This window comes from Macaca thibetana, chromosome 5, assembly GCF_024542745.1.
Source record: "Macaca thibetana thibetana isolate TM-01 chromosome 5, ASM2454274v1, whole genome shotgun sequence".
NCBI classification, from domain to species: domain Eukaryota; kingdom Metazoa; phylum Chordata; class Mammalia; order Primates; family Cercopithecidae; genus Macaca; species Macaca thibetana.
Window position 1 is genome coordinate 17664735 of NC_065582.1, and position 21071 is coordinate 17685805.

Below are 21071 nucleotides of genomic sequence, written 5' to 3' on the forward strand. Positions count from 1 at the left end.
CTGATATAATGAAAACATAATGGAGTTGCATTTTAATTGAAAGTAGCCATTTCTATTCTCTTTCAGCTTCTACCTACTAATAATACCTTACATTTCTAACAAGAGCAGTACAATCACAAACAGTTGTGGTGTAGGTTATTCGGTCAAGTGCAACATTGACTGCGTAGAAGTAATCTTCCTCTCTCACTATTTCCCTCTTTTCCCATCCTACATAGAGGGTACCGCATGATTCCCCTATGTGTGTTGATTCGAGAAGTCAATCATCAGTTCCATGGTCACTACTAAATTGCCTTCATACAACTCAGCAATAATACTGTTCATTTAGGAAGAATAATTTATCTGTACCCTAGAAATTTTAACTTTTTAATATAAATACAGAATTATGGGACACTTTTGAAATGTGTCATGCCACTTTAGATGAAAATATACTTTTCTAGGTACAATATGACTAAAATCAAGGTAATAATTATTAAGTGAATCTTATTTAGGTACTACAGGCCAGCTGTGATAAAGCATTCTCAAAAGAAGAAAGTATACATGTAAGAATGTATACATCATTTATGATCTTATAGCTTTCAGTATCTGCAGGTGAATTTTGCCTTTTCTCTGAGTATGATGCAATGGTTCAGGCAAGGAGCATCCAATCTTTTGGCTTCCCTGGACCACACTGTAAGAAAAATTATCTTAGGCCACACATAAAATACACTAGCACTAATAATAGCTGATGAGCTAAAAACAAAACAAAACAAAAATTGCAAGTATTAGAAGCTGCAGGTATTTAAATGTAGATGTGGATCTCGGAATTATACATCCCTGAATCTTTGCTGCTCAATGTGACTTCATTTGATTCACAGATCATTTTTGCAATAAGAAACCCATGCAGTTTTATTAGATAACCATGTCGCCTATGGTCTTAAGTAAGTCAGCAGGGCAGTCATGCCATTAGGGCCTCTTCTGGATTGTATACTGATGTGTAAGGGATCTGGAGTAAGGGAAAACACATCAGTGTACATTTAGCAAAAACAATATGTTCAGGGACTCCTGGCAGCTTACCATGGGGCTTAGAGTCATATGTCAGGGCATCTTTTGGATTCAGCCTGGATTCTGTTATAGTAGAGGTACCACTACTCATCATGCATGTCTCACCTTTCACAGAGAAGTGGAATGAAGTGGTTTGGTCAGTGGGTGGATGGATAGGCTGATTGGTGCCTGTATTCAATATGGGGTAACCCCAGATGTTTTTTACAGGGGTGGCCTGAGAAAGCTACATGCCTTATATATGGGACCCATGGGGCAGTTTGATGGGATACTAGATTAAGATCACTCCTGGTGGTGAGGAAAGTCCCAGTTTTAAGGGAATCTGGGCTTGAAATTCATACCTCCAGTAGGGATAATGTTTGGCTAAAACTTAACAAATCAAGTCTGAGTCATAGTACTTACTTCTCTGATTATTTAAAAAAAAACAGTGATGCCATTTTAACTCTTATTTTAGGTTCACGGGTACAATGTGCAGGTGTGTTATATAAGTAAACTCATGTCACAGGGGTTTGTTGTACAGATTATTTCATCATTCAGGTACTAAGCTTAGAACTCAATAGTTATTTTTTCTTATCCTGTCCCTCCTCCCACCCTTCACCCTCAAGTATGTCCCAATGTGTTCTTATCATTAAGTTCCCACTTATAAGTGTGAACGTGTGATATTTGGTTTTCTATTCCTAGGTTAGTTTGCCAAGGATAATGGCCTCCATCTCCATCTATGTTCCAGCAAAGGATATAATCTCATTCTTTTTTATGGATGCATAGTATTCCATGGTGTATATGTACCCCATTTGCTTTATCCAATCTGCCATTGATGGACATTTAGGTTGATTCCATATTTTTGTTACTGTGAATAGTGCTGCAATGAACATTTGTGTGCACGTGTCTTCATGGTAGAATGATTTATTTTCCTTTGGGTACATACTCAGTAATGGAATTGCTGAATCAAATAGTTCTGTTTCTACATCTTTGGGAATGTAACAAAGCAACAGAAATAGTTCTCTTTCTAGGTCTTTGGGAAATTGCCATACTGCTTTCCACAATAGTTGAACTAATTTACATCCCATACCGATAGTGTATAAGTATTCTCTTTTCTCTGAACCTCACCAGCCTCTGTTTTTTTTTTTTTTTCTTTGACTTCTTAGTAACCATCATGCCATCATTATTTTAGAATTTTTTCCAAAGGTCAAAAACAAGCATACTGAAGTTTGGAACCTAAAATTTGCCTTTTCTATGTATAGGAATTATTCTTCTGATGGCAGTCTTGGGCAGTTATTTCCTTCATCACAATTACATAAATATTATTATTCGTGGTTAAAAGGTACATTTTGCATTTTCTCTGAGTATGATGCAATGGTTCAGGCAAGGAGCATCCAATCTTTTGGCTTCCCTGGACCACACTGTAAGAAAAATTATCTTAAGCCACACATAAAATACACTAACATTAATAATAGCTGATGAGCTAAAAACAAAACAAAACAAAAATTACCAAAAAAAATCTCATAATGTTTTAACAAACTCTACGAATTTGTGTTGGGTCACATTCAAAGCCAACCTGGGCTGCATGTGGTCTGCAGGCCATAGGTTGGACCAACTTGGTTTAGCCCTTCAAGCATGAACTTATGCAAAGCAGTCATGAGTAACTTGCTGTCTTCTCTCTATATTGGGGGACTTATTTTTCCTACCCTTTCTAGTTTGGTGATACCTTTTCTTGAAAGCTTTTATTTTAAATAGTGAAATCATATCTTGTTTCTGTAATCCAGCTTCATATCCAATTCTTTGCAAGGTCTCAAGGGCTGTAAGTGGCAGAACTAGAACTTGAATTCAAGATTCTCTGTCTCTAATGCTTAGGATCTTAACCACTCACTGTATTTCTACTTATCTCATGAGTCTATGGTTTTATAATACTCAGTATTGTGAAATAAATAAATAGATTCATGGATGAATAAAAGGAAAATCTTTTCTTCACAGAGACTTTCATTTATTTTCTAAGAAGCAGAGTTTCAACTTGGCAAAACCAGAGGAAAACATGTACCTAATCAAAACTGAATTGCTTAAATTTTATTTCAAACTGAAAATGTGTCTCTACTAAGTTGGATATGGCCTTAATAATTATGCAGAATTATAACATGTAAAAGTCAAAACTGTCAAGTGATAGAGGTAGAGTTTATTCAGGATATAAAATTAAATTTTCTTTCATCATTGCTCCACTAGCCTCACGGTTGCTAGCATTAAGCAGTTCTTTACAGTGCTACAATATTGCGGTAAGGGTTTTTTGTGTTGTGAGATAGCCACTAGTTTACAAAGCAGAATATATGTATACGTGTGTGTGTGTGTGTGTATATGAATACCACATATATATGTGTGTGTGTATATATATACACATATATGTGTGTATGTGTGTGTATATATATGAATTCCACATATATGTGTGTGTGTGTGTGTATATATATATATACACATATGTGTGTGTGTGTATATATATATATTCCATACAGTCTTCTTGATCTATGTTTTGAGAGGCCAGGCAGAAAAAAGATGAGAAAATAAAGGATGTGTATTTAATTAGTCTCTAATCCAATGCTAGACATTTGCCCAGTAACTCCCTATGCCTCTTCTACCCTTAATCCAGCCTCTCTCTGTTCTAGAATGACTTTCATCTTCTGGAGACATTGGCATCAGCATGGCCCTGGGAAATGTCAAATGTGCCTTTGTTTGGGTAAAGCAAAGCAGCCTTGCTAGGGTGCCTAACTCTTTTTCCAGGATAAAGACAGAATCAGATGTCCTACAAGGGGCCAGCCCAAAATCCATTTAAGTACCTCAACAAATTCTACTGTACATCAGTCTGTGAAGCTATATAAAACATATTTAACTCTGTTTTATGACCTATTTTGCTACTTTGAGAGCCTTTCCAAACATTAGAATCACTGTTTTCTCCAGAAGGAAGGCGTTGATTGGCCACCTGAAGTCCTGGAAGGCCATTATGGAGACTGGAATTGGTGCGCTCAAGTCATTATGATTCTCATGAATCCTCCGTTTCACTACTTGGGTATACACATACTGAAATGATGGTTTCTGTTATTGTTGTGATCATAAGGCAAAATGGGTAATAAATTAGATTCAATTATCTAGAATGTCTATGTAATTGTGGTGCAGTTTTTTTTTAAATTAATGATAGTTATCAGAATTGTTTCAGTTTCTCAGAATAAAACATCTGAGAAAACTACAAAGAAAGGAACCTTGGATACTTAAGCATGAAAACTCTACATTTTTAATTAAACCTGCATTTATCTAAGCATGTAGAATCGACCCACTCTGTGACTTAGGACTTCATCTTTATAAGTCTCTGTCTACTCATCTATAAATATTACAAATGGACCATGTCACCTACAAATCCCTCATCTCAAAGATCCTATTATTCTAATATGAATTTGTTCCTCAGTTGTCACAAAACATTTAATTCTTATTAGGGGAGAATTTTGCTAAAACACATTTCATAAACATGGATGAATTTGATGTTCAAAACTTGTCAGCTTATGAAAAATCTTGAATGCTAAGAGATTGATATTTTTATTTTATCGAGTAAGTGTTACAATTCAGGATAAAAGAGAAAATGTTTGTGAAGTTTTCTTTTTTCCATTGTGTAGATGCAAGGATTTTTTTAAAAATTAAGAGCAGATGGATATTTAGACATCCAAAAGAGCTGCTTGAAATACTGAACACTGTATTATTAAAGCTCACAAGCTGAGGTTTGCTGACAAGAGGAATAGTCATAAAACATAACCTTTTATTTCATCAAAGAAAGTTATGCCTGCCCAAGATCTGAAGCCCAACATCCATAAAATGGTTTCACACTGGTGACATTCTATTCAAAACAGCTGTCTGAAAGAAAAATAAATGGGATTTAATCTGCCATAAAATGAATTGCACAATTTATTTTTCTTGAGGAAGTCATGCCTTTGTGATGCTGGTGAGCTGTAACAGGTTTGCTTCTAAAGGCAGTGTCTCCTTCTATGCCAAACCCATGTTAATTCAGCCATGTGAAATTTTCCTACAGAAAAAGCAGTTGGAAAGTCAGAGCAGCTTATCCAACACCTGATGCTTTTCTCTACTTTTAAAAGTATTAGTTTAAAACATGAGCCCAGGATAGACTTTTCATCCAGAGGTAAATAGATTTTAAGATGCTTTGTCATAAAGATTGAAATATATGAAACTGTCAAAGTCAACCATTAATGTCCTACAAAAAAAATGGAATTTCATATACTACAAACTAATATTTGAGAAGAGAGCAAAACTGCAAAAGAGTGAAATGTGAGTTAGAAAAATGACAAGTAAATGAGATTAATCATCTCTTCAAAATGAAATGCTTATAAAAGGTAAAAGCTACTCATAGGACAAATGTAAATATTTATAAGCTCAAAATAGACTAAGTGAGAAAACTTTTCAATATAGACATTTTAAAGACAATTGAGTAATAGTATGTTTTGCTTACTTCATTCATTTAGTACACATAATACCTTTTACAATAAAATAAAAGAAAGCAAGCGTAAGATTTTTTTCTACTGTGGAAGTTGCTGTAATACTACATGTGGTAACTAAGATACAACCTAACACAGGATAGACATTGAAACTTAGGTTGTGCCTTTCCATTCCATTACTTCATTCTATCACATATTTTCCAAAATTCTTATATGCGTGTTCAAATTAGCCTGCATGTATTTCATTGTAATGCCATTCTCTCAAACAACTTACATTAGAACATTTCTAACAGCTCTTTTTTGTTAAAGCTAGCTACATAAAAAATGTCTGTTTGCATGGTTCAGCAAATATATCTTTGTAAATTAAATGTGAATCCTAAAATAAACTGAAAATAATTTTAACTGAGATATATTATTATTTTCTTTAGGAGACAAAAGATATTATCTCCATAATAACTTTTTGAAATGTTCTGACTACCAATGCCCTCATTATAAAAGCTAATCCATAATGCAATTTATTAAGAAAAAAAATATATATTTTTTTCTATAGTATCTCAGAATCCTTTACCTTAATTTACAAAATGAGCACCTGCTTAAAACAGATTTCTACTAGAATGAATAAAGCATTGTAGTAGTAAGCATGAGGCTTGTGAATGTGTGTAGTGTTCCTGAAAACTTGAGAGATTATTCACATTCACATTTCAGGAGAAAAGGGAGACAATAAAAAGCTACTGTACACATGAAGGCAAAGGTGAGACTCAACAAGGATATATAACTATCATTATTTTTGTCAGATAAATTCTGTTGTTTCTGAAGACATTTACATCCTGTGAGATTGAATTTTTAATTTACAAGTAAGAGGGAGAGAAATCTCAAAAGTGCGTTTCTTCTGAGACAGATTCTACTGAAAGCATATTCTGCTACTAATGGGCAATATCCGTCTTTTACAAATGCACAAAGACTTTTTATGAGTTGATTTTTTTATTTTGTAACTTCTCAAACTTTTACCCCTTTATATTGTAGGATAATTTCCCTGACATTGACTGCACATTACTGTGGTATGTTCATACATCTGACCACAGAAAGCAGTCACTTAATGTCCCAGATTCCCTTACATTCACCAATGTTAAAGTAATTTGTGAACAGAGCCATTAAGACAATCTGCACACTTAAACTTTATGCAACATGATATACAAATATCAGAAAGCAGAAGAGCTCCTTTCCATTCTTCAGCATACAATGCTGAATTTCTAAATATACTGTTGTATTTTTTAACATTTGCTTACTTCCTGCTACTAAACAGTATTTGGTTTGATATTGTAGTTTGATTTTTTTAAACACAATTATCCTTGCCATTTTAAATATGAATATTAAATCTAAATAACTCCAAGATTTATTTAGAGCGACTAGCTCTCAATAAATCTGAGACATAAAAATTGCTTGTCTTATAATCTAGTGAAGTACCTGATGGAATACCAGCACTAAAACATTTTTGTCGACTGTCGTCTCAGAATCTTTAAATGCACTTTAGTGTTAGTATTGTATAATATAAAATAAAATGCACTACCATTCTTCATCGGTTTTACAACCTTTTTCACACTGATGATATCTTCCAACTTCAAATAGTTGTAAAACTTGTGCTGACTGATTTGTCTGCTTATGGAAACTTTCCTTAATGCATACTTGGAAACTATTTGTGTAAAACAGAAATTGAATTCAAGACTTGACATCGTCATTTGTGAAATCATTAAAAATATCCTTGCTATTTTAAAGATTTAAAAACACTTTCAGCCATATGAAGAGTCTAGGATTTTTTAATGGTAATGTAGATTATTATAGGAATTGCTTTGCTATTTCCATGTATATGTAGGTATTCATACATATTATATATATGCATATATAATATTTTTTCCCTGGCATAAAAGTTACTGACTGATTCCCAAGCAAAATAGATTTACAAAGTTTTGAGAGACCTTATTTGTTTAACAAAAAGGGAAAATTGGTAAGGGGATGAGGTATGACAGTAAATTGGAATTAAACATCAAATGCTATAAAATGAGTTCACAAGAAAACAAGGCAAATGTCTACAAATTTTGGACATTGGCAATATCTAGCAAGGAAATATAACAATTAATGTTACATAAAATACTGTGGATGTCCTTTATTAACTTATAAATCCAATATTAATTGCACACTAAACAGTATAAACAAACAGCAAAATTTATTTTGTAATAACATGTAAGAAACGAGATTTTTGAAGTTACTTATTGCACCCATATTATTCACGGAAGCTTCAACTCCAATTTTACTTAATTTTAATTTATCTTTTTGAGACAGAGTTTTGCTCTGACACCCAGACTGGAGTGCAGTGGCATGATCTCGGCTCACTGCAACCTCTACCTCCCAGGTTCAAGTGATCATCCTGTCTCAGCCTCCCAAAGTGCTGGGATTACAGGTGTGAGCCACTGTGTCTGGCCATTCAACCCCAATTTTAAAATGCATGACAGTGATTCTGAAACTTTAATTCCTATAGAAAGTACATATAGATATTGTTGAAATGCAGATTCTGATTCATCTGGTGAGGCCTGAGAGTCTGCATTTCTAGCAAGCTTCATGCTGCTGCTGCTGGTCCATGCACCACACTTTGGATAGTAAGAATCTGGACTGTCTAAGGAAAAGCAAGCTGGATTTCTTGAAAGTTGCTGGCATTGGGCGGATAGTTACAAGTCTGTTTTTCTCTCTAATGAGTACATGGAGAATAACAGATCTTTCTGAAACTCAAATATTCAACTACTTACCCCTTCTGTCCAGGAGGTTTGAAACAAGCAGGAGCAGAAATGAGTGAGTGTGTGCATGTGTGCCTGTGTTTGTGTGTGTGTACTCGGGTATACAGTAGTGCCTCCATACTTGCATTAAGGTAAGTGTGTCAGCAACTCTCCTGTGACTGTCCTCAATTTAGACTTGCATTCATCTAAGCATGCAAAGTTCAGAGAATTGTCAGGTCCAATATACCCTATCTCTGAGGTTAAGCCCTAGCTTATTTCACACATTTCAACATTTTCCATGTGGATGCTGTTAAGGTTGCCTGGAATTTGGAGATAAGCCCAGGATTAGTCCTGCTTTAAAGTCACCATGAAGCCTTGTTATAGGCCTCAAGTTAAGTTGTTAAATGTATTTCTCAGAGCTTACTGGAAAAAAAAAAAAAATAGCCACACTCACTAACTTTGGTAAGCTTCAGATAGCAAAACACAGCGGTGGTTGTTGAAAACTTACCTACAGGCCTTCACCTTCATGTTTTTATAGATGGTGGACTTATGTTCTGAGGCTAAAATGACATTCTGTTACCAAGCTTGCTTTAAGAAAAATGTCTAAACTGAGAACTGCAAGATAGAATATTCACTTTTTTTAAAAGCATTTTGAGAACTAGGTCAATCTTATTTAAGCAGATTTTTCTAAATCACTTGGTAATAGTTTAGAAATATTCTGTAATTATCTAATAATTTGGTATTTTACTTTATTGATATGAACACCACTATTATAGAATTTAACAATTACTATATACTTATACTTGTTGTAAATATGAATTCCAAGTAATTAGCAAGTGACTCATGCTAATGACATGTCTAAAATATTGGCTTTCCTATATTTTTGGTCATGTATAGCTATTCTATTGATCTGGAAGATATAAAATATAAGGCAGTAATATTTGATTAAGTCTTGTTAAAGTTTAGTGCTTTTGGCCAAGGATCTTGTAGAGTATCTGAAAAAATTAATAGTGCAAAGGTGGCAAATACTGAACAGAAATGAAATTGAGATGTATTTCTAAAAATAAATTTAAAGTGTAAAACAAAAAAAAATTAACTTCCTTAAGGAATCCAACAGAATTCCTATAATTTCCCGTATTTTGAAATTCATCTATCCTACTTAATCTGACTTTTAAAGAGTGGGTGAAAAGAACTCTACACATTAGAGGGTTATAGTTTTGGGGAATTTTCTAAGAAAAGTATAAGTTAATTATAGCTTTTAACAGCACAGCTACAGATGTATCAGATAAAAAGGAGCAGAAAAAGTTTTTCTCTCTTAGAGGCCCTGTAAACAAGTGATGCCTTGGGGTATCTTCCTTTTCTTGTAGTAGTAAAAACAATCTTGAAAAGGATTCTGCTAAACACTCTTCTAAGGCCATGCATTTAATTTAGATAAATAACATCATCTCATTATTGATTAAATTCTCAGAATTTTATATTACTTCAATGCTTGTAGTAGCTTATTGGCCATATTGGAGATGTTTTAAATGTCAAAGCAGTCCTAATTTCTCCAAATATAAATTAGCATGATACTCTTTAAATGGCCGCTAAATGAATTCTTCTGTTGATTCTGGCGATAGATAAATAAATCGATAAATGGGTAGATAGATAGAGAGATAGATTATTGTGGATCATATTTGATTAAATTAAGAGAGTCTCTTCTCCAAAAAGTATAGACTATTTATACTACACCGGTAGGAGAGTATATGGTGAGAAGAAATCAATAGTTGAGAGCAATCACTCTCTCATGAGCATGCGATTCACTCAAACATCCACGGCAGCCCTCCATCATAACCTCTCCATGAAGAATCACTATCTTTCTCATTTTGATAAACACAGACACTCAGAGAAAGTTAATTTACCAAATGTCATACAGTTAATGGTGTTGGGATTCTGACCTGTGTTCATTACATTAATTCTTTATATTTCTCATAATTCAGAAAGCAGGAGTGATGCTTCTAAGTCCATTCAAGTGCTAATATACATCAACCAATACTCTCAGATGAGATTTTCATAATCTAAAGCAAAAACTTGGAAAAAGAGTCTTTCCTATTTTACATAATTTTAAAATTATGATGTATTATAAAATACTATAGAAGCATTTTATCACCTATTTCTTTCAAAATTTACTTTTACATTTGATTATAAAATTATACTTTCAACTTGATTGCTCGTAAGAGTAGAATATCTCAATGAAAGTTTTACCTAAGCATTAAAGTAATGATTATCCCTTAGAAATGCCCATTAGGAAATTCAAAAGTCACCATTAATGTTCCTAAATTAACCATTTTCTGTTACCCCCTTCACTAATTACATTGACAGTCTACTTTCTTCCCAACTAACATGACATACAGAAACATAGTCCACCAAAGCTGCTACTGTACCAAAGGTGATGGTGATTTGGAACCAAGAAAATGTAGGTGCCAGGATTTTCAACCTTTTCAAAGACTTTCAACTGAAAAACATCTCTGAGAAATATTTAACAAGACATGTAATTTCCTGCTACCAAGTATTTCTCACTCTATTACCCCCCAGGTCAAAATTCTACTGTAATAAATAGTTTACCAAGATAATCAAAAGTTACACTGGCCTATTTCTCCTAGTACCAGTCAATCACAAAGACCATTCACTTGGCAATCTGCAGCCTCAGATCTTTATCCCCTTTTTCACTTTTTGAAATCAATGCTTTATTAACACATTAAGAAGCAATCTTTAGCCTAAGGTAATAATGACTGCTGTGAAATAGTAACCTCAATTAGAATAAAAAAGTGAATATACCATTTACATTGTTTTCCAAATCTCGGAAAATTTCAGTTTTAGACAGTGACTATTATTAGGTAATATTAAATGCATGCCTACCTGTGTAACACGAGACAAAAACCTCTTTAAAATCAAACCTAAATGACCAGGTTGATAGTTTAAGGATTGAGATGGAGTCTCACTCTGTCACCCGGGCTGGAGTGCAGTGGTGGGATCTCAGCTCACTGCAACCTCCGCCATATTAATAGTGTAGTGTCAAACAACCTCATTTCTATCACCTAAGTCCCAGTATCTACTGATACTAGGCAACCTCTGGATCAGTATTTAAAAGGAGTGTATAAAGACCAGTATTTTAACTGACTACCTCTGTCAAAGAAACTTCACAATTAGCACATCAAGCAGTCTTTTGCAGAATTTTTGAACACTATGAATAAAAGATGTTTTTGTGACAAATAACATTTCCAAAACTTCAAATTAACATGAATTAAAACTTCCAAAACTTAATTAACCCATGTGATCTCAAGCTGTATTCTCTTTTGAGGCATAAGAATAATATTCAATCAAAATAGTTTACTGTCATTCTTTCTAACAGATATACAGTTACGTGTAGCTCCTTCATGCAAGAAAATATAAGGTAAATTATAAAATGTACTTTATAGTATATTTATACAATAGAAAGTAAATTACAAAATTATAAAATTTTTATAAGGTAAATATAAAATTATAAAAGTATTAAAACTTATGTTAAATTTTGTAATATGCTATTACACTAGATTGTTTCTGTTATTGTTCAGATAGATAAAATAGCTAGAATTACCAAGTAAAAATATGCACCTGTGTCCCTTATAATTTCTAATATTTATGAAGTAACACAAGCACAGCCTGGAGTATGTGTCATACTGGTAAATTATAGAGTAGATACTTTTCAGAAACAGGAACAGATTTTATAGTTCTAACTCAAATATTTTACCATTCACATGTACTTACAATAATATATTTTGCAGTGTTGGTCCTGAAGCTGAAAGTAGAATTTGAGGCATTTTGCCAACACCTGTCTAATTTGCAACAGAGATTATAATGCAAATTTCTTATAGATTACCAAATGAAACCGATAGCTTCTCATTAAGTTTCTTTTGCATTTGGTCAATATTTTACGAAATCACAACATAGATAAAACTTCATAATCGCCTTTCAGATGGAATCAGAAAGAAGCTCCCATTACCTTTTTTAAAAAGTCCTTAATGATTATGTGAATGGTAGCAGAATCAGATAAAATGTTATCAACTGTATCTTACCTCTCTCACTGAAGTCATCTACTAGAATGATTTCTGCTATCAGACTCTCTGGGGTTCGGTTAATTATACTGTGTATGGTCCGCAGGAGTGAAGTCCAACCTTCATTATGAAATGGGATAATGATGCTGGTGTTTGGCAGCCTTTCCAGATACATCTTGTGCTTACAGCTGGAGATGAGGGAAAAAAAAAATGGTGTATCAAATGCAAAACCCTTGTATATCTTATTCTGTTGTTTATTCATTATGTTATCAGACAACTGTGGAAACACGACTTGGTCTAATACTTTCCAACCAGAGTTTGTACAGCATGATTGTTATTCTGCTCCGTCATGGAATGTATTAATGATCTCCTTTCACACTCACTCTTAATGAAACAACTGTTTTATCCTCTTTGGTATCAGGGTTTCAAATTCGTCAGTTTGTTGAAATGTTGTGCTCTTGTTGATGTACATTTTTCCTGTTGTTATATAATAGAAATAAGGATGAATAATATGCTTTAAAACTGTTTCCATGGAGCACATAATTAAGATTTAGATGGATTTCCTGAAGAGATCTAAAAATTTAACTTCTGTAATATTTATGTTTAATTAGTCAGTTTTAGTCATGGAGTGTTTCAATGGCTGGACAGTATTTAAAGCCTGAAGGGAAAAACAACCATAGTCTCTAAACAGAATAAATTAAAATCTAATGTAAAATAACTGTTAACTGAGCACAACCACATAATAAGATTAAATTAAGATCCAAATCAAGATGTTATCACATTCCTAGTGAAAACTCTAAAAAGAAATCTCAGATTCATTTTTTTTTCATTGTTGGAACCATCTGAGAAGATGAAAAAGAAGTATTTTAAAAATTGTATTCCTTTATTCATTATTTAACCTAATAATTTATTATTTTTAACAATATTCATTAAACAAGTAAATTTTGACATTTTCAGACAATGAAAAGTGTTTGAAAACCCATCAAAATTATAACATGATATGGGCACAAAAATGCTGTAAAAACATGAAATTCATTTTAGGATAACTTAAATGTCAAAAAATATATATAAATATGAAAAAGATCTGTCAGTAATTTCCATGGGAGTGCAGTAAGATAGATGTTTTTGCTTATAATGCACAGATCTGGAAAATAGTGTTTCTGAAGTTCAGCATACCTGGTCATAACTATGTGGAGCCACTGATTCTTCTGAACAAAGTCAAAGAGCCCAACTAATTGTGCTTTGATATATCAATATTCATAATGTTGCACCTACTTGTGAGAATCATCACACCTCACAATGTCCTTAGAATGAGGGTGATATTCCCAATGAAGCCATTTGTTTTTTAAACATCAGGGCAAGCTATTGTACATATCACTTGCCTATTAATTAAAGAGGACTTGCATTCAGAGTAATATCGTATAAACCATCAACAGGGGCCAGGCAGAGTGGCTCATGGATGTAATCCCAGCACTTTGGGAGGCCAAGGCAGGAGGATCACTTGAGTCCTGGAGCTCAAGACTAGCCTGTGCAACATAGCAAAACCCCATCTCTACCAAAAGTAAATATTAGCCAGGTATGGTGGCACACACCTGTCATCCCAGCTACACGGCTGAGGCAAAAGAATTGCTTGAACCCAGTAGGCAAAGGTTGCAGTGAGATGAGATCGCACCACTGCACAGTCCAGCCTGGGTGACAGAGTGAGACTGTCTCAAAAAAAAAAAAAAAAAAAAAAAGGAAAAAAGAAAAAAATCAATAGGCTCATGACTTTTCAGAGTCATATACAATCCAATCAGAGAAAGGGTAGACAAGAAAGAATGCAAGACCAATCATGTGTGACAAAGGCTTTCTCTTTCAAAATGTTTTCGATAATTTATATCTGCCTAAGCTCAAATTACTATCAAATTACTCTCACACACAAAATATAAAAGGATCCATTCTATTCATTCATTCATTCATTCATTCATGTCACAATAATTTACTGAAGAGTTGATATAGGTCAGGCTCCAAAGTTGAGGTAAAACAATGAACGAAATCTAGTTCTTAACCTCAAGACATTTATATTATAATGAGAGATACAGAAAGATAAATAGTTACAATTTTAAAATGAAATGGATAGTGTAGAAGTTTAATAGAGTGCTATAAGATTATTTGAGAGAGGCCCATAAGCCAATTTGGAAAATGTAGAAATTCAAGTGAGAACTGAAGGTGGCCTGCAGAGGACAGGTTCAAAGTGTACATAGGAAGAGAATTCACACGACTTGGTAACTAGGAGATGTGATTAAAGAGGAGTCTTACATTTTGGACATGGACAACTGATCCGATAAAATACAGAATGACAGAGGAGCCTGTGTGAGGGACGCACTGAAGGTTTCAAAGATTGAGAGCAACGATAATGAATTCAATTTTGACCATGTATTGTTGAGATGTCAAAATGACATCCAGTTGCAACGCAGCTTTCATATATCATATACACACCTATCTGTCAATTTAGATGTCTATCTATCTATATATATGTGGGTGCATAGCTCAAGGTAAAAATCTATTTTGCTGGGGGAAGAGGCTCATGAGAGATAAGCTCTAGTAGATGATGCTGGTGCATCAATGCCTCCTTAGCACTCACCATTCCAGTATAAGCCAAGAGGGTCCTATTATACATCTGTGCAGATAGCAAAGTGAGTACTTTGTCTCATCTCTGCACAAAGGGCAGATCAGAAGTTCTGGGAGAAATTAATTCCCCTAGAGCAAGTATCAACCAACGAATAATGGAAGTTAGAGAATAAATAGTCACATGGTGGGATAACCCTGAGGTGTGTTCTATATTTTCTCCCATAGTTTCCCAGCAAGATTATACCACAGTTGCCCATAGTGATCAGCAGTTTGACAAGGCATCTTTTACTGGTTACTTTCCCTTTTCTGTCTTCCTTTTTCACATTGCCCGCACCGCACCACTCTACATTCTGTGATTACTTCCTAAACAGTATTATAGTCAAATTTTTGTTTCAGGGTCTGCTTCCAGAGGAACCCAAACTTAGACATAGGCAAATAAGTTATACCTCACTTGGTGGGAACAGTCTCTTGAATCAATGTCCTGGTCAAGATTCACATTAATCAATGTGCTGGTCAAATAGGCAACACTCTTATTTTTGTTGAGTTGGGAAGGTTGCAGTTTGTTATACTTGGAGATAATTTTAAATAAGTTTTTAAAAAACAGTGATCACACATGCATTTCATCACTTCTTTCAGCTTTTGAATTATTACTGGTGCTCTGCTCAGAGACGTCTCTAGGCCTATGAAACACAACTATGAAGACTTTACAGTGGATACATAAAAATGGTCTCATCCTCATTAGTTGATTATTAGTAGTAACGTTGCCTTTTTATATTGACATCTGTAACTTATTTTTCAATTAGACTACATTATAAACTCCTTACTATTTCATGCCTGATGATTATGTATCAAATATTGAAAAGTCACATCACACTTTATGATCAGACTATCGAGGTTCAAATGATAGCTTTGCCACTTACTGTCTGTGTGACAATGGGCAAGTTATTTACCCTCTGTAAGATTAACTTTCCCACACAGGATAATGTGGGAGCAAGAAAAAAAAATACCTCTGCATAATGTGCTAATGAGAATTAATTTTGGTCATCTATGTAATGTACTTCATATAGCATCATAGCTAATAATAGCAAGAGTTTAATAAATACTGACATTATTACGGTCATTGTTGTTTAAATTATATTATTTCATTGTCAAATCCTCTGTGGAAGAAGATGTGGAACTAGTAAAGACAGGAACTGCAGAAGAGACAGTGAGAGACATTTAGGATACAAAGATGAATACATTTCAGTCTCTTCCCTTAAGGGTTCACAGACCAGTGAGCAGATATATAAAATGATTAGACTCAAAGAAGACAAGTGACATCATAGATGGCACATAGACATTGAGAGCCTGAAGGAAGTGTGACTAACTTTGTCTGATAGAATTAAGGAAATCTTTATCAATGAGTCTGTATGTTGAGAACAGATCATGAAAAATCTTGAAAACGATTCTAGGGAATTTGGATGTTAGCCTGCAGTCAACATGAAGTACTTCAAATATTGTTAATCGCAAGGAAGACTGGATCGTGTTTACATATTCCTTTGGCAGCAGGGCAGACAATGTGTTGCAAATGGCAGAGACTAGAAGCAGAAAGATTAGCCCTTGTAATAATTCTAGCAAAAAATAATGAGGGTGCAGATCTGATTTTCACTCGAAGGAAAGCCAGCTCCTTTGTAAAAGCACTTAATCTGATTGAATTATATTTGGTCATTCTAGCACTTTAAGCTGCTCCAAAGAAAAACTGAATCACTGCCAACCTCAGGCATTGGATTCAAGAAGTTGTGATCCAGATGACTACCCCATAGTATTACTAGAAATAGTGAAGCACATCCAGGGCTTTATTAAGGCTCTGCGCCTGCATATTTTAGGTTTCATGTCAAGTCAGGTTGAGAATAAAAGTTTGCAAATATGAAGATGATGTACCAATATGGAACTCAGTTTAATAAATAAGTAAAATAAAGTCAAACACAATTTATATGCTTTTTATGGTTACAAATGTGTATAAATTCACAAATAGAAGAAGAAAATAGGGACAAATGAAAACATGTGTTGAAATAGGTTTCTAGGAATATGGGTGTAATTATTGCATTTCATATTGCTGTATTATTTTCAGATAAGCATTTGCATAAAATTACCTTGCAGTTTAGGAATAGCTCAGAGGTAAGGACATCTGTTTGTTGAGTTGCAGTTTATATAGATGGATAAAAACTAATCCTTCAAATTTTAAAAGCACCAGGAAGACAAAAGATATAGTTTGAGTTATTTAAAAATTTACTTGAGAGAAATGACAAGTTGTGAAGGCATTTAAAAATCTGAAAAACAACCCTAAATTATTTTGTAAACATTCTGCTAGACCTTTCAAAGTAATGAAACCTCAATGGCAAATTTTCTCATATTCTTCTGTTTTTCCAAAACAGAATAAATACTTTCTGATTTTTTATATTGGCATTTGCTAAACTGAAAGATTTTAAAAATATAGTTCAATAGTATTGTTTAATGCATACTTAACATTTATTCCTTTCATGGTTACATTAATTTATCTTTATTATTTCGTTGATTTTATTAAAATAAGTGTTTTTTCCAACAATAAAAAAAAAATTCTAGCTCTGAGATTGCAGCTTTTGAGTAAAATGTTTGAATGTTTAAATATTTCAATCTTTAGATCATTCTGTTAGCTTATTCAAAGTATGGCTTTATTTTTTGTTTTGTTTTGGTTTTTATTTACCTATATAATAACAATAGTCAGGAGGTTATATGGTGGTAATAACCACTCCCAAATTTCAATGGCTTAAAATAATAACTATTCTCTTTCTTGCTTCCTTTATCTGTTCAACACTAGTTGGAAGGAGGGTCTCTGCTCACTGTGGTTAGCAGAAATAGCCAACATCTTGACCACTGTCAATAATTGTGGTATATATAAATGAGAACACTGATGGGTATTAAGCTAGTAATTAGATGATGTATCCCTAAAATGGCATATTGTTATCTGCTTACAGTTCATTGGTCAGAACTAGTCATACAGTCCAGGGGCTCAGAATGTGCAGTCTCGTATTGTACAGAAAGAATATAGTCACAAGTATTTGGCAAATGACACTAGTGAAATCAACCATTTCAGTCTTCCACCTTCTTTAGAACAAAACAAGAAAAGAACATTTTACTTCTTGGACAAAATTTAATGGAAAAATGAAAGAGATTGAATTTCTTCACCGATGAAAAACAGAATATTTACAGCCCCATATCTATAGAAGCATGACAAGAGGATATTAGAGCTGCAACCACATTTAAGAAGTCATCCATTTAAGCCCCCCATTTAATTGAGAATTGAGACAGAGTTTTAGAGAGTTAAACATTAATTATTTTACAATTTAATTGGAAAGGCATTGTACCAGGTGAAAAAGTGATACAACGATGAGGCACTGTTCCTGAACTAGGAAGTTTATAGTTTTTCTGAAAATTCAGTAATTATCACCTACACAGGAGGTAACACAAGCAATGAATAAGAATCCAGCATTCTTCACTTTTGATTACATAATCTTTTGGAAATGTCATTCTATCATTGGCCCTTTAAGGCATCTTTATACTAATAGAGTTAATTAAATTATATAAATATTATAATATTTTAAGGAGGGGTAGGCAATTACTTGATTAGCTCAAACGTTTTTGTGAGATATCTGCTGTATCCTCCATAAATATTTTTGTAGATAAACAATTCAATAAAATGTATGACAAAATACCCATCACAAAAAATTTATGATGAACTGTCATTTGAATAGAGGCTCTAACAGTCACTAATATTATATTATCAGGTGGCTAAAATAAGTAGAAATAGTGCCCACTATGCACAATATTCCTATATTGGTTTTGTGTATTTAAATAATAATACGGATTTTTGCTATTTCTGTCTAATATTATTTTCAGGTAAAATTATGTTTGAGATTTCCTCTTTTAGTCAAATGTACTAACAAGGACCATATTTACCTTTCTACTTGATTCAACGGTATTAGTCTGTTTTCATGCTGCTGATAAAGATATACCCAAGACTAGGCAATTTACAAAAGAAAGAGGTTTAATTGGACTTACAGTTCCATATGGCTGGGGAAACCTCACAATCATGGAGGGAGGGAAGGAGGAGCAAGTCAATATACTTACGTGGATGGCAGCAAGCAAAAAGAGAGCTTGTGCAGAGAAACTCTTGTTTTTAAAACCATTAGATTTCGTGAGACCCATTTACTATCACGAGAACAGCACAAAAAAGACCCACCCCCATGATTTGATCATCTCCCACCAGGTCCCTCCCACAACATGTGGGAATGATGGGAGCTACAAGATGAGATTTGGGTAAGGACACAGAGCCAAACCATCTTACCAACTAAACAACTAGATTTTTAAATATGAAACAATTATTTTCAAGGCATTGAATATCAAGCAACAAACAATAGTGGCTTTCAGAAACAGGATACAATTTCCCCTGCTTATACTCTAGCCTGAGATTCCAGGGCATGGTGAATTTAAGAGAAACACACACAGATCCAAATGATCTCCCTAAGATAAGAAAATGGAGCCAAGAGTCCTGGGGACCAAAGTGGCTAGAGTTTGCAAGATAGAGCACTCTAAAGGAATGAGCTGCACACACAACTTAGGGGATCTGCAGAGTCCTCCTCACATCTTCAGCTAAGCACTGATCAGTGCAAGCATACAAAGGAACAGCCCTGATCTGGGGAATAAAATCCAAGAATGGATTAGAGGAAATAATACCTATCATTTGCATAGGGTATAAAATAATGCTTTTGGAAAATTTGGTGGAATATGGAAAGAGTTAGATGGGTTTTATCTCAGCAGGGTGGCAAATTATCCCTATCCTAAATACAGCTCTGATCCAACTTAGCTTAAAAGCAAGATCTTATAGTATTAAACTGTTTTCATGTAACTTAAATTCATTATGTAACAAAGCTCAATAATATTTATAGTAATAAAAAATATTTTCACCTTTGAAGGTAAAATCACAATGTCTGATACCAAATAAAAATTTACAGCCCTACACTTCAAAACTCATTTTATGAGGCCAGCGCTACCCTGATGTCAAAGATGGGCAAAGACACCACAAGAAAGGAAAACTCTAGGCCAATATCTCTGATGAATATAGATGCAAGAATCCTGAATAAAATACCAGCAAACTAACTTCAACAGAGCTTTAAAATGATCATACACCATAATCAAGCTGGACTTATCCCTGGGATGCAAGGATGTTTCAAGGTATGAAAATTAATTAATGTGATACACCATATTAACAAAATAAAAAAATAAAACCCATGATCATCTCAATAGATGCAGAGAAAGTATCGACAAAATAGATACATTTTAAAGGTAAAGACTCTCAACAAACTAGAAATAAAAGAAAATTAATTCAACTTATTACATGCCATATGTAAAAAGCCCACAGCTAATATTACATGCAATTATGAAAAATTGAAAGCTTTTCCTCTAAGATCAGGAACAAGACAGAGATACTCAATTTTGAGACTCCTATTCAACACAGAATTATCAATTTTAGCTAGAATAATTCAATATAAGAAAGAAAGTTTTGCTGTTGTTGTTTCAAGATGGCCTCAGCCACAGAAAAAACAGCAAAACAGTACATAAAGATCAACACCGTGAGCTTTAATTCAAGAAGAAAAATGGGAATCTACTGGAATTGTGAAGGACACCCCAGATCCTAAAGAGAAGACTATGTACAAACAGTCCCTGTGACAGCATCTGGCTGTCAAAAGTGACTCAAGTGTTGATACATGAGAGGGGCAGAGAGTTTTCCTTTGTAACTCACCTTTCCACTGGGTATTTGTCCAGGTCAAGGGAGACCACTTTGTTTCTCCCAGCTTTGGAGCTAACTTGGGGAGAGACTTGGAGAAGCTGAGAGGGGAAGACATTGGGAAAAGTGGCAGCATTTTCGCTGACCTGGGGTTGAGAGCAGGATGCCGTTTTTAATCCAGGAGCATACAGAGTCAGTCACTCTTTGGCAACCCAAGTGTAGCCACACAGGTATTTTAGTCTCAGGCCAGGGATTGAAGTGCTTGCTCTGGAGTTTGGTAGGAGCCTCCAGAGCCAGAATTGAG

At 34.1% G+C, this 21071-nt stretch overlaps 1 protein-coding gene across 2 annotated transcripts in view; it reads right to left on the reverse strand.

The window, feature by feature from the left end:
• The window catches only part of GALNTL6 (polypeptide N-acetylgalactosaminyltransferase like 6), a 1210113-nt gene that overhangs the window by 679418 nt on the left and 509624 nt on the right, over window positions 1-21071 (reverse strand). For both annotated transcript variants that reach the window (XM_050792469.1, XM_050792470.1), the window contains one exon: window positions 12376-12542. In XM_050792469.1, the coding sequence (XP_050648426.1) occupies window positions 12376-12542 (167 nt within the window). The remainder of the gene's footprint in view (window positions 1-12375; window positions 12543-21071) is intronic.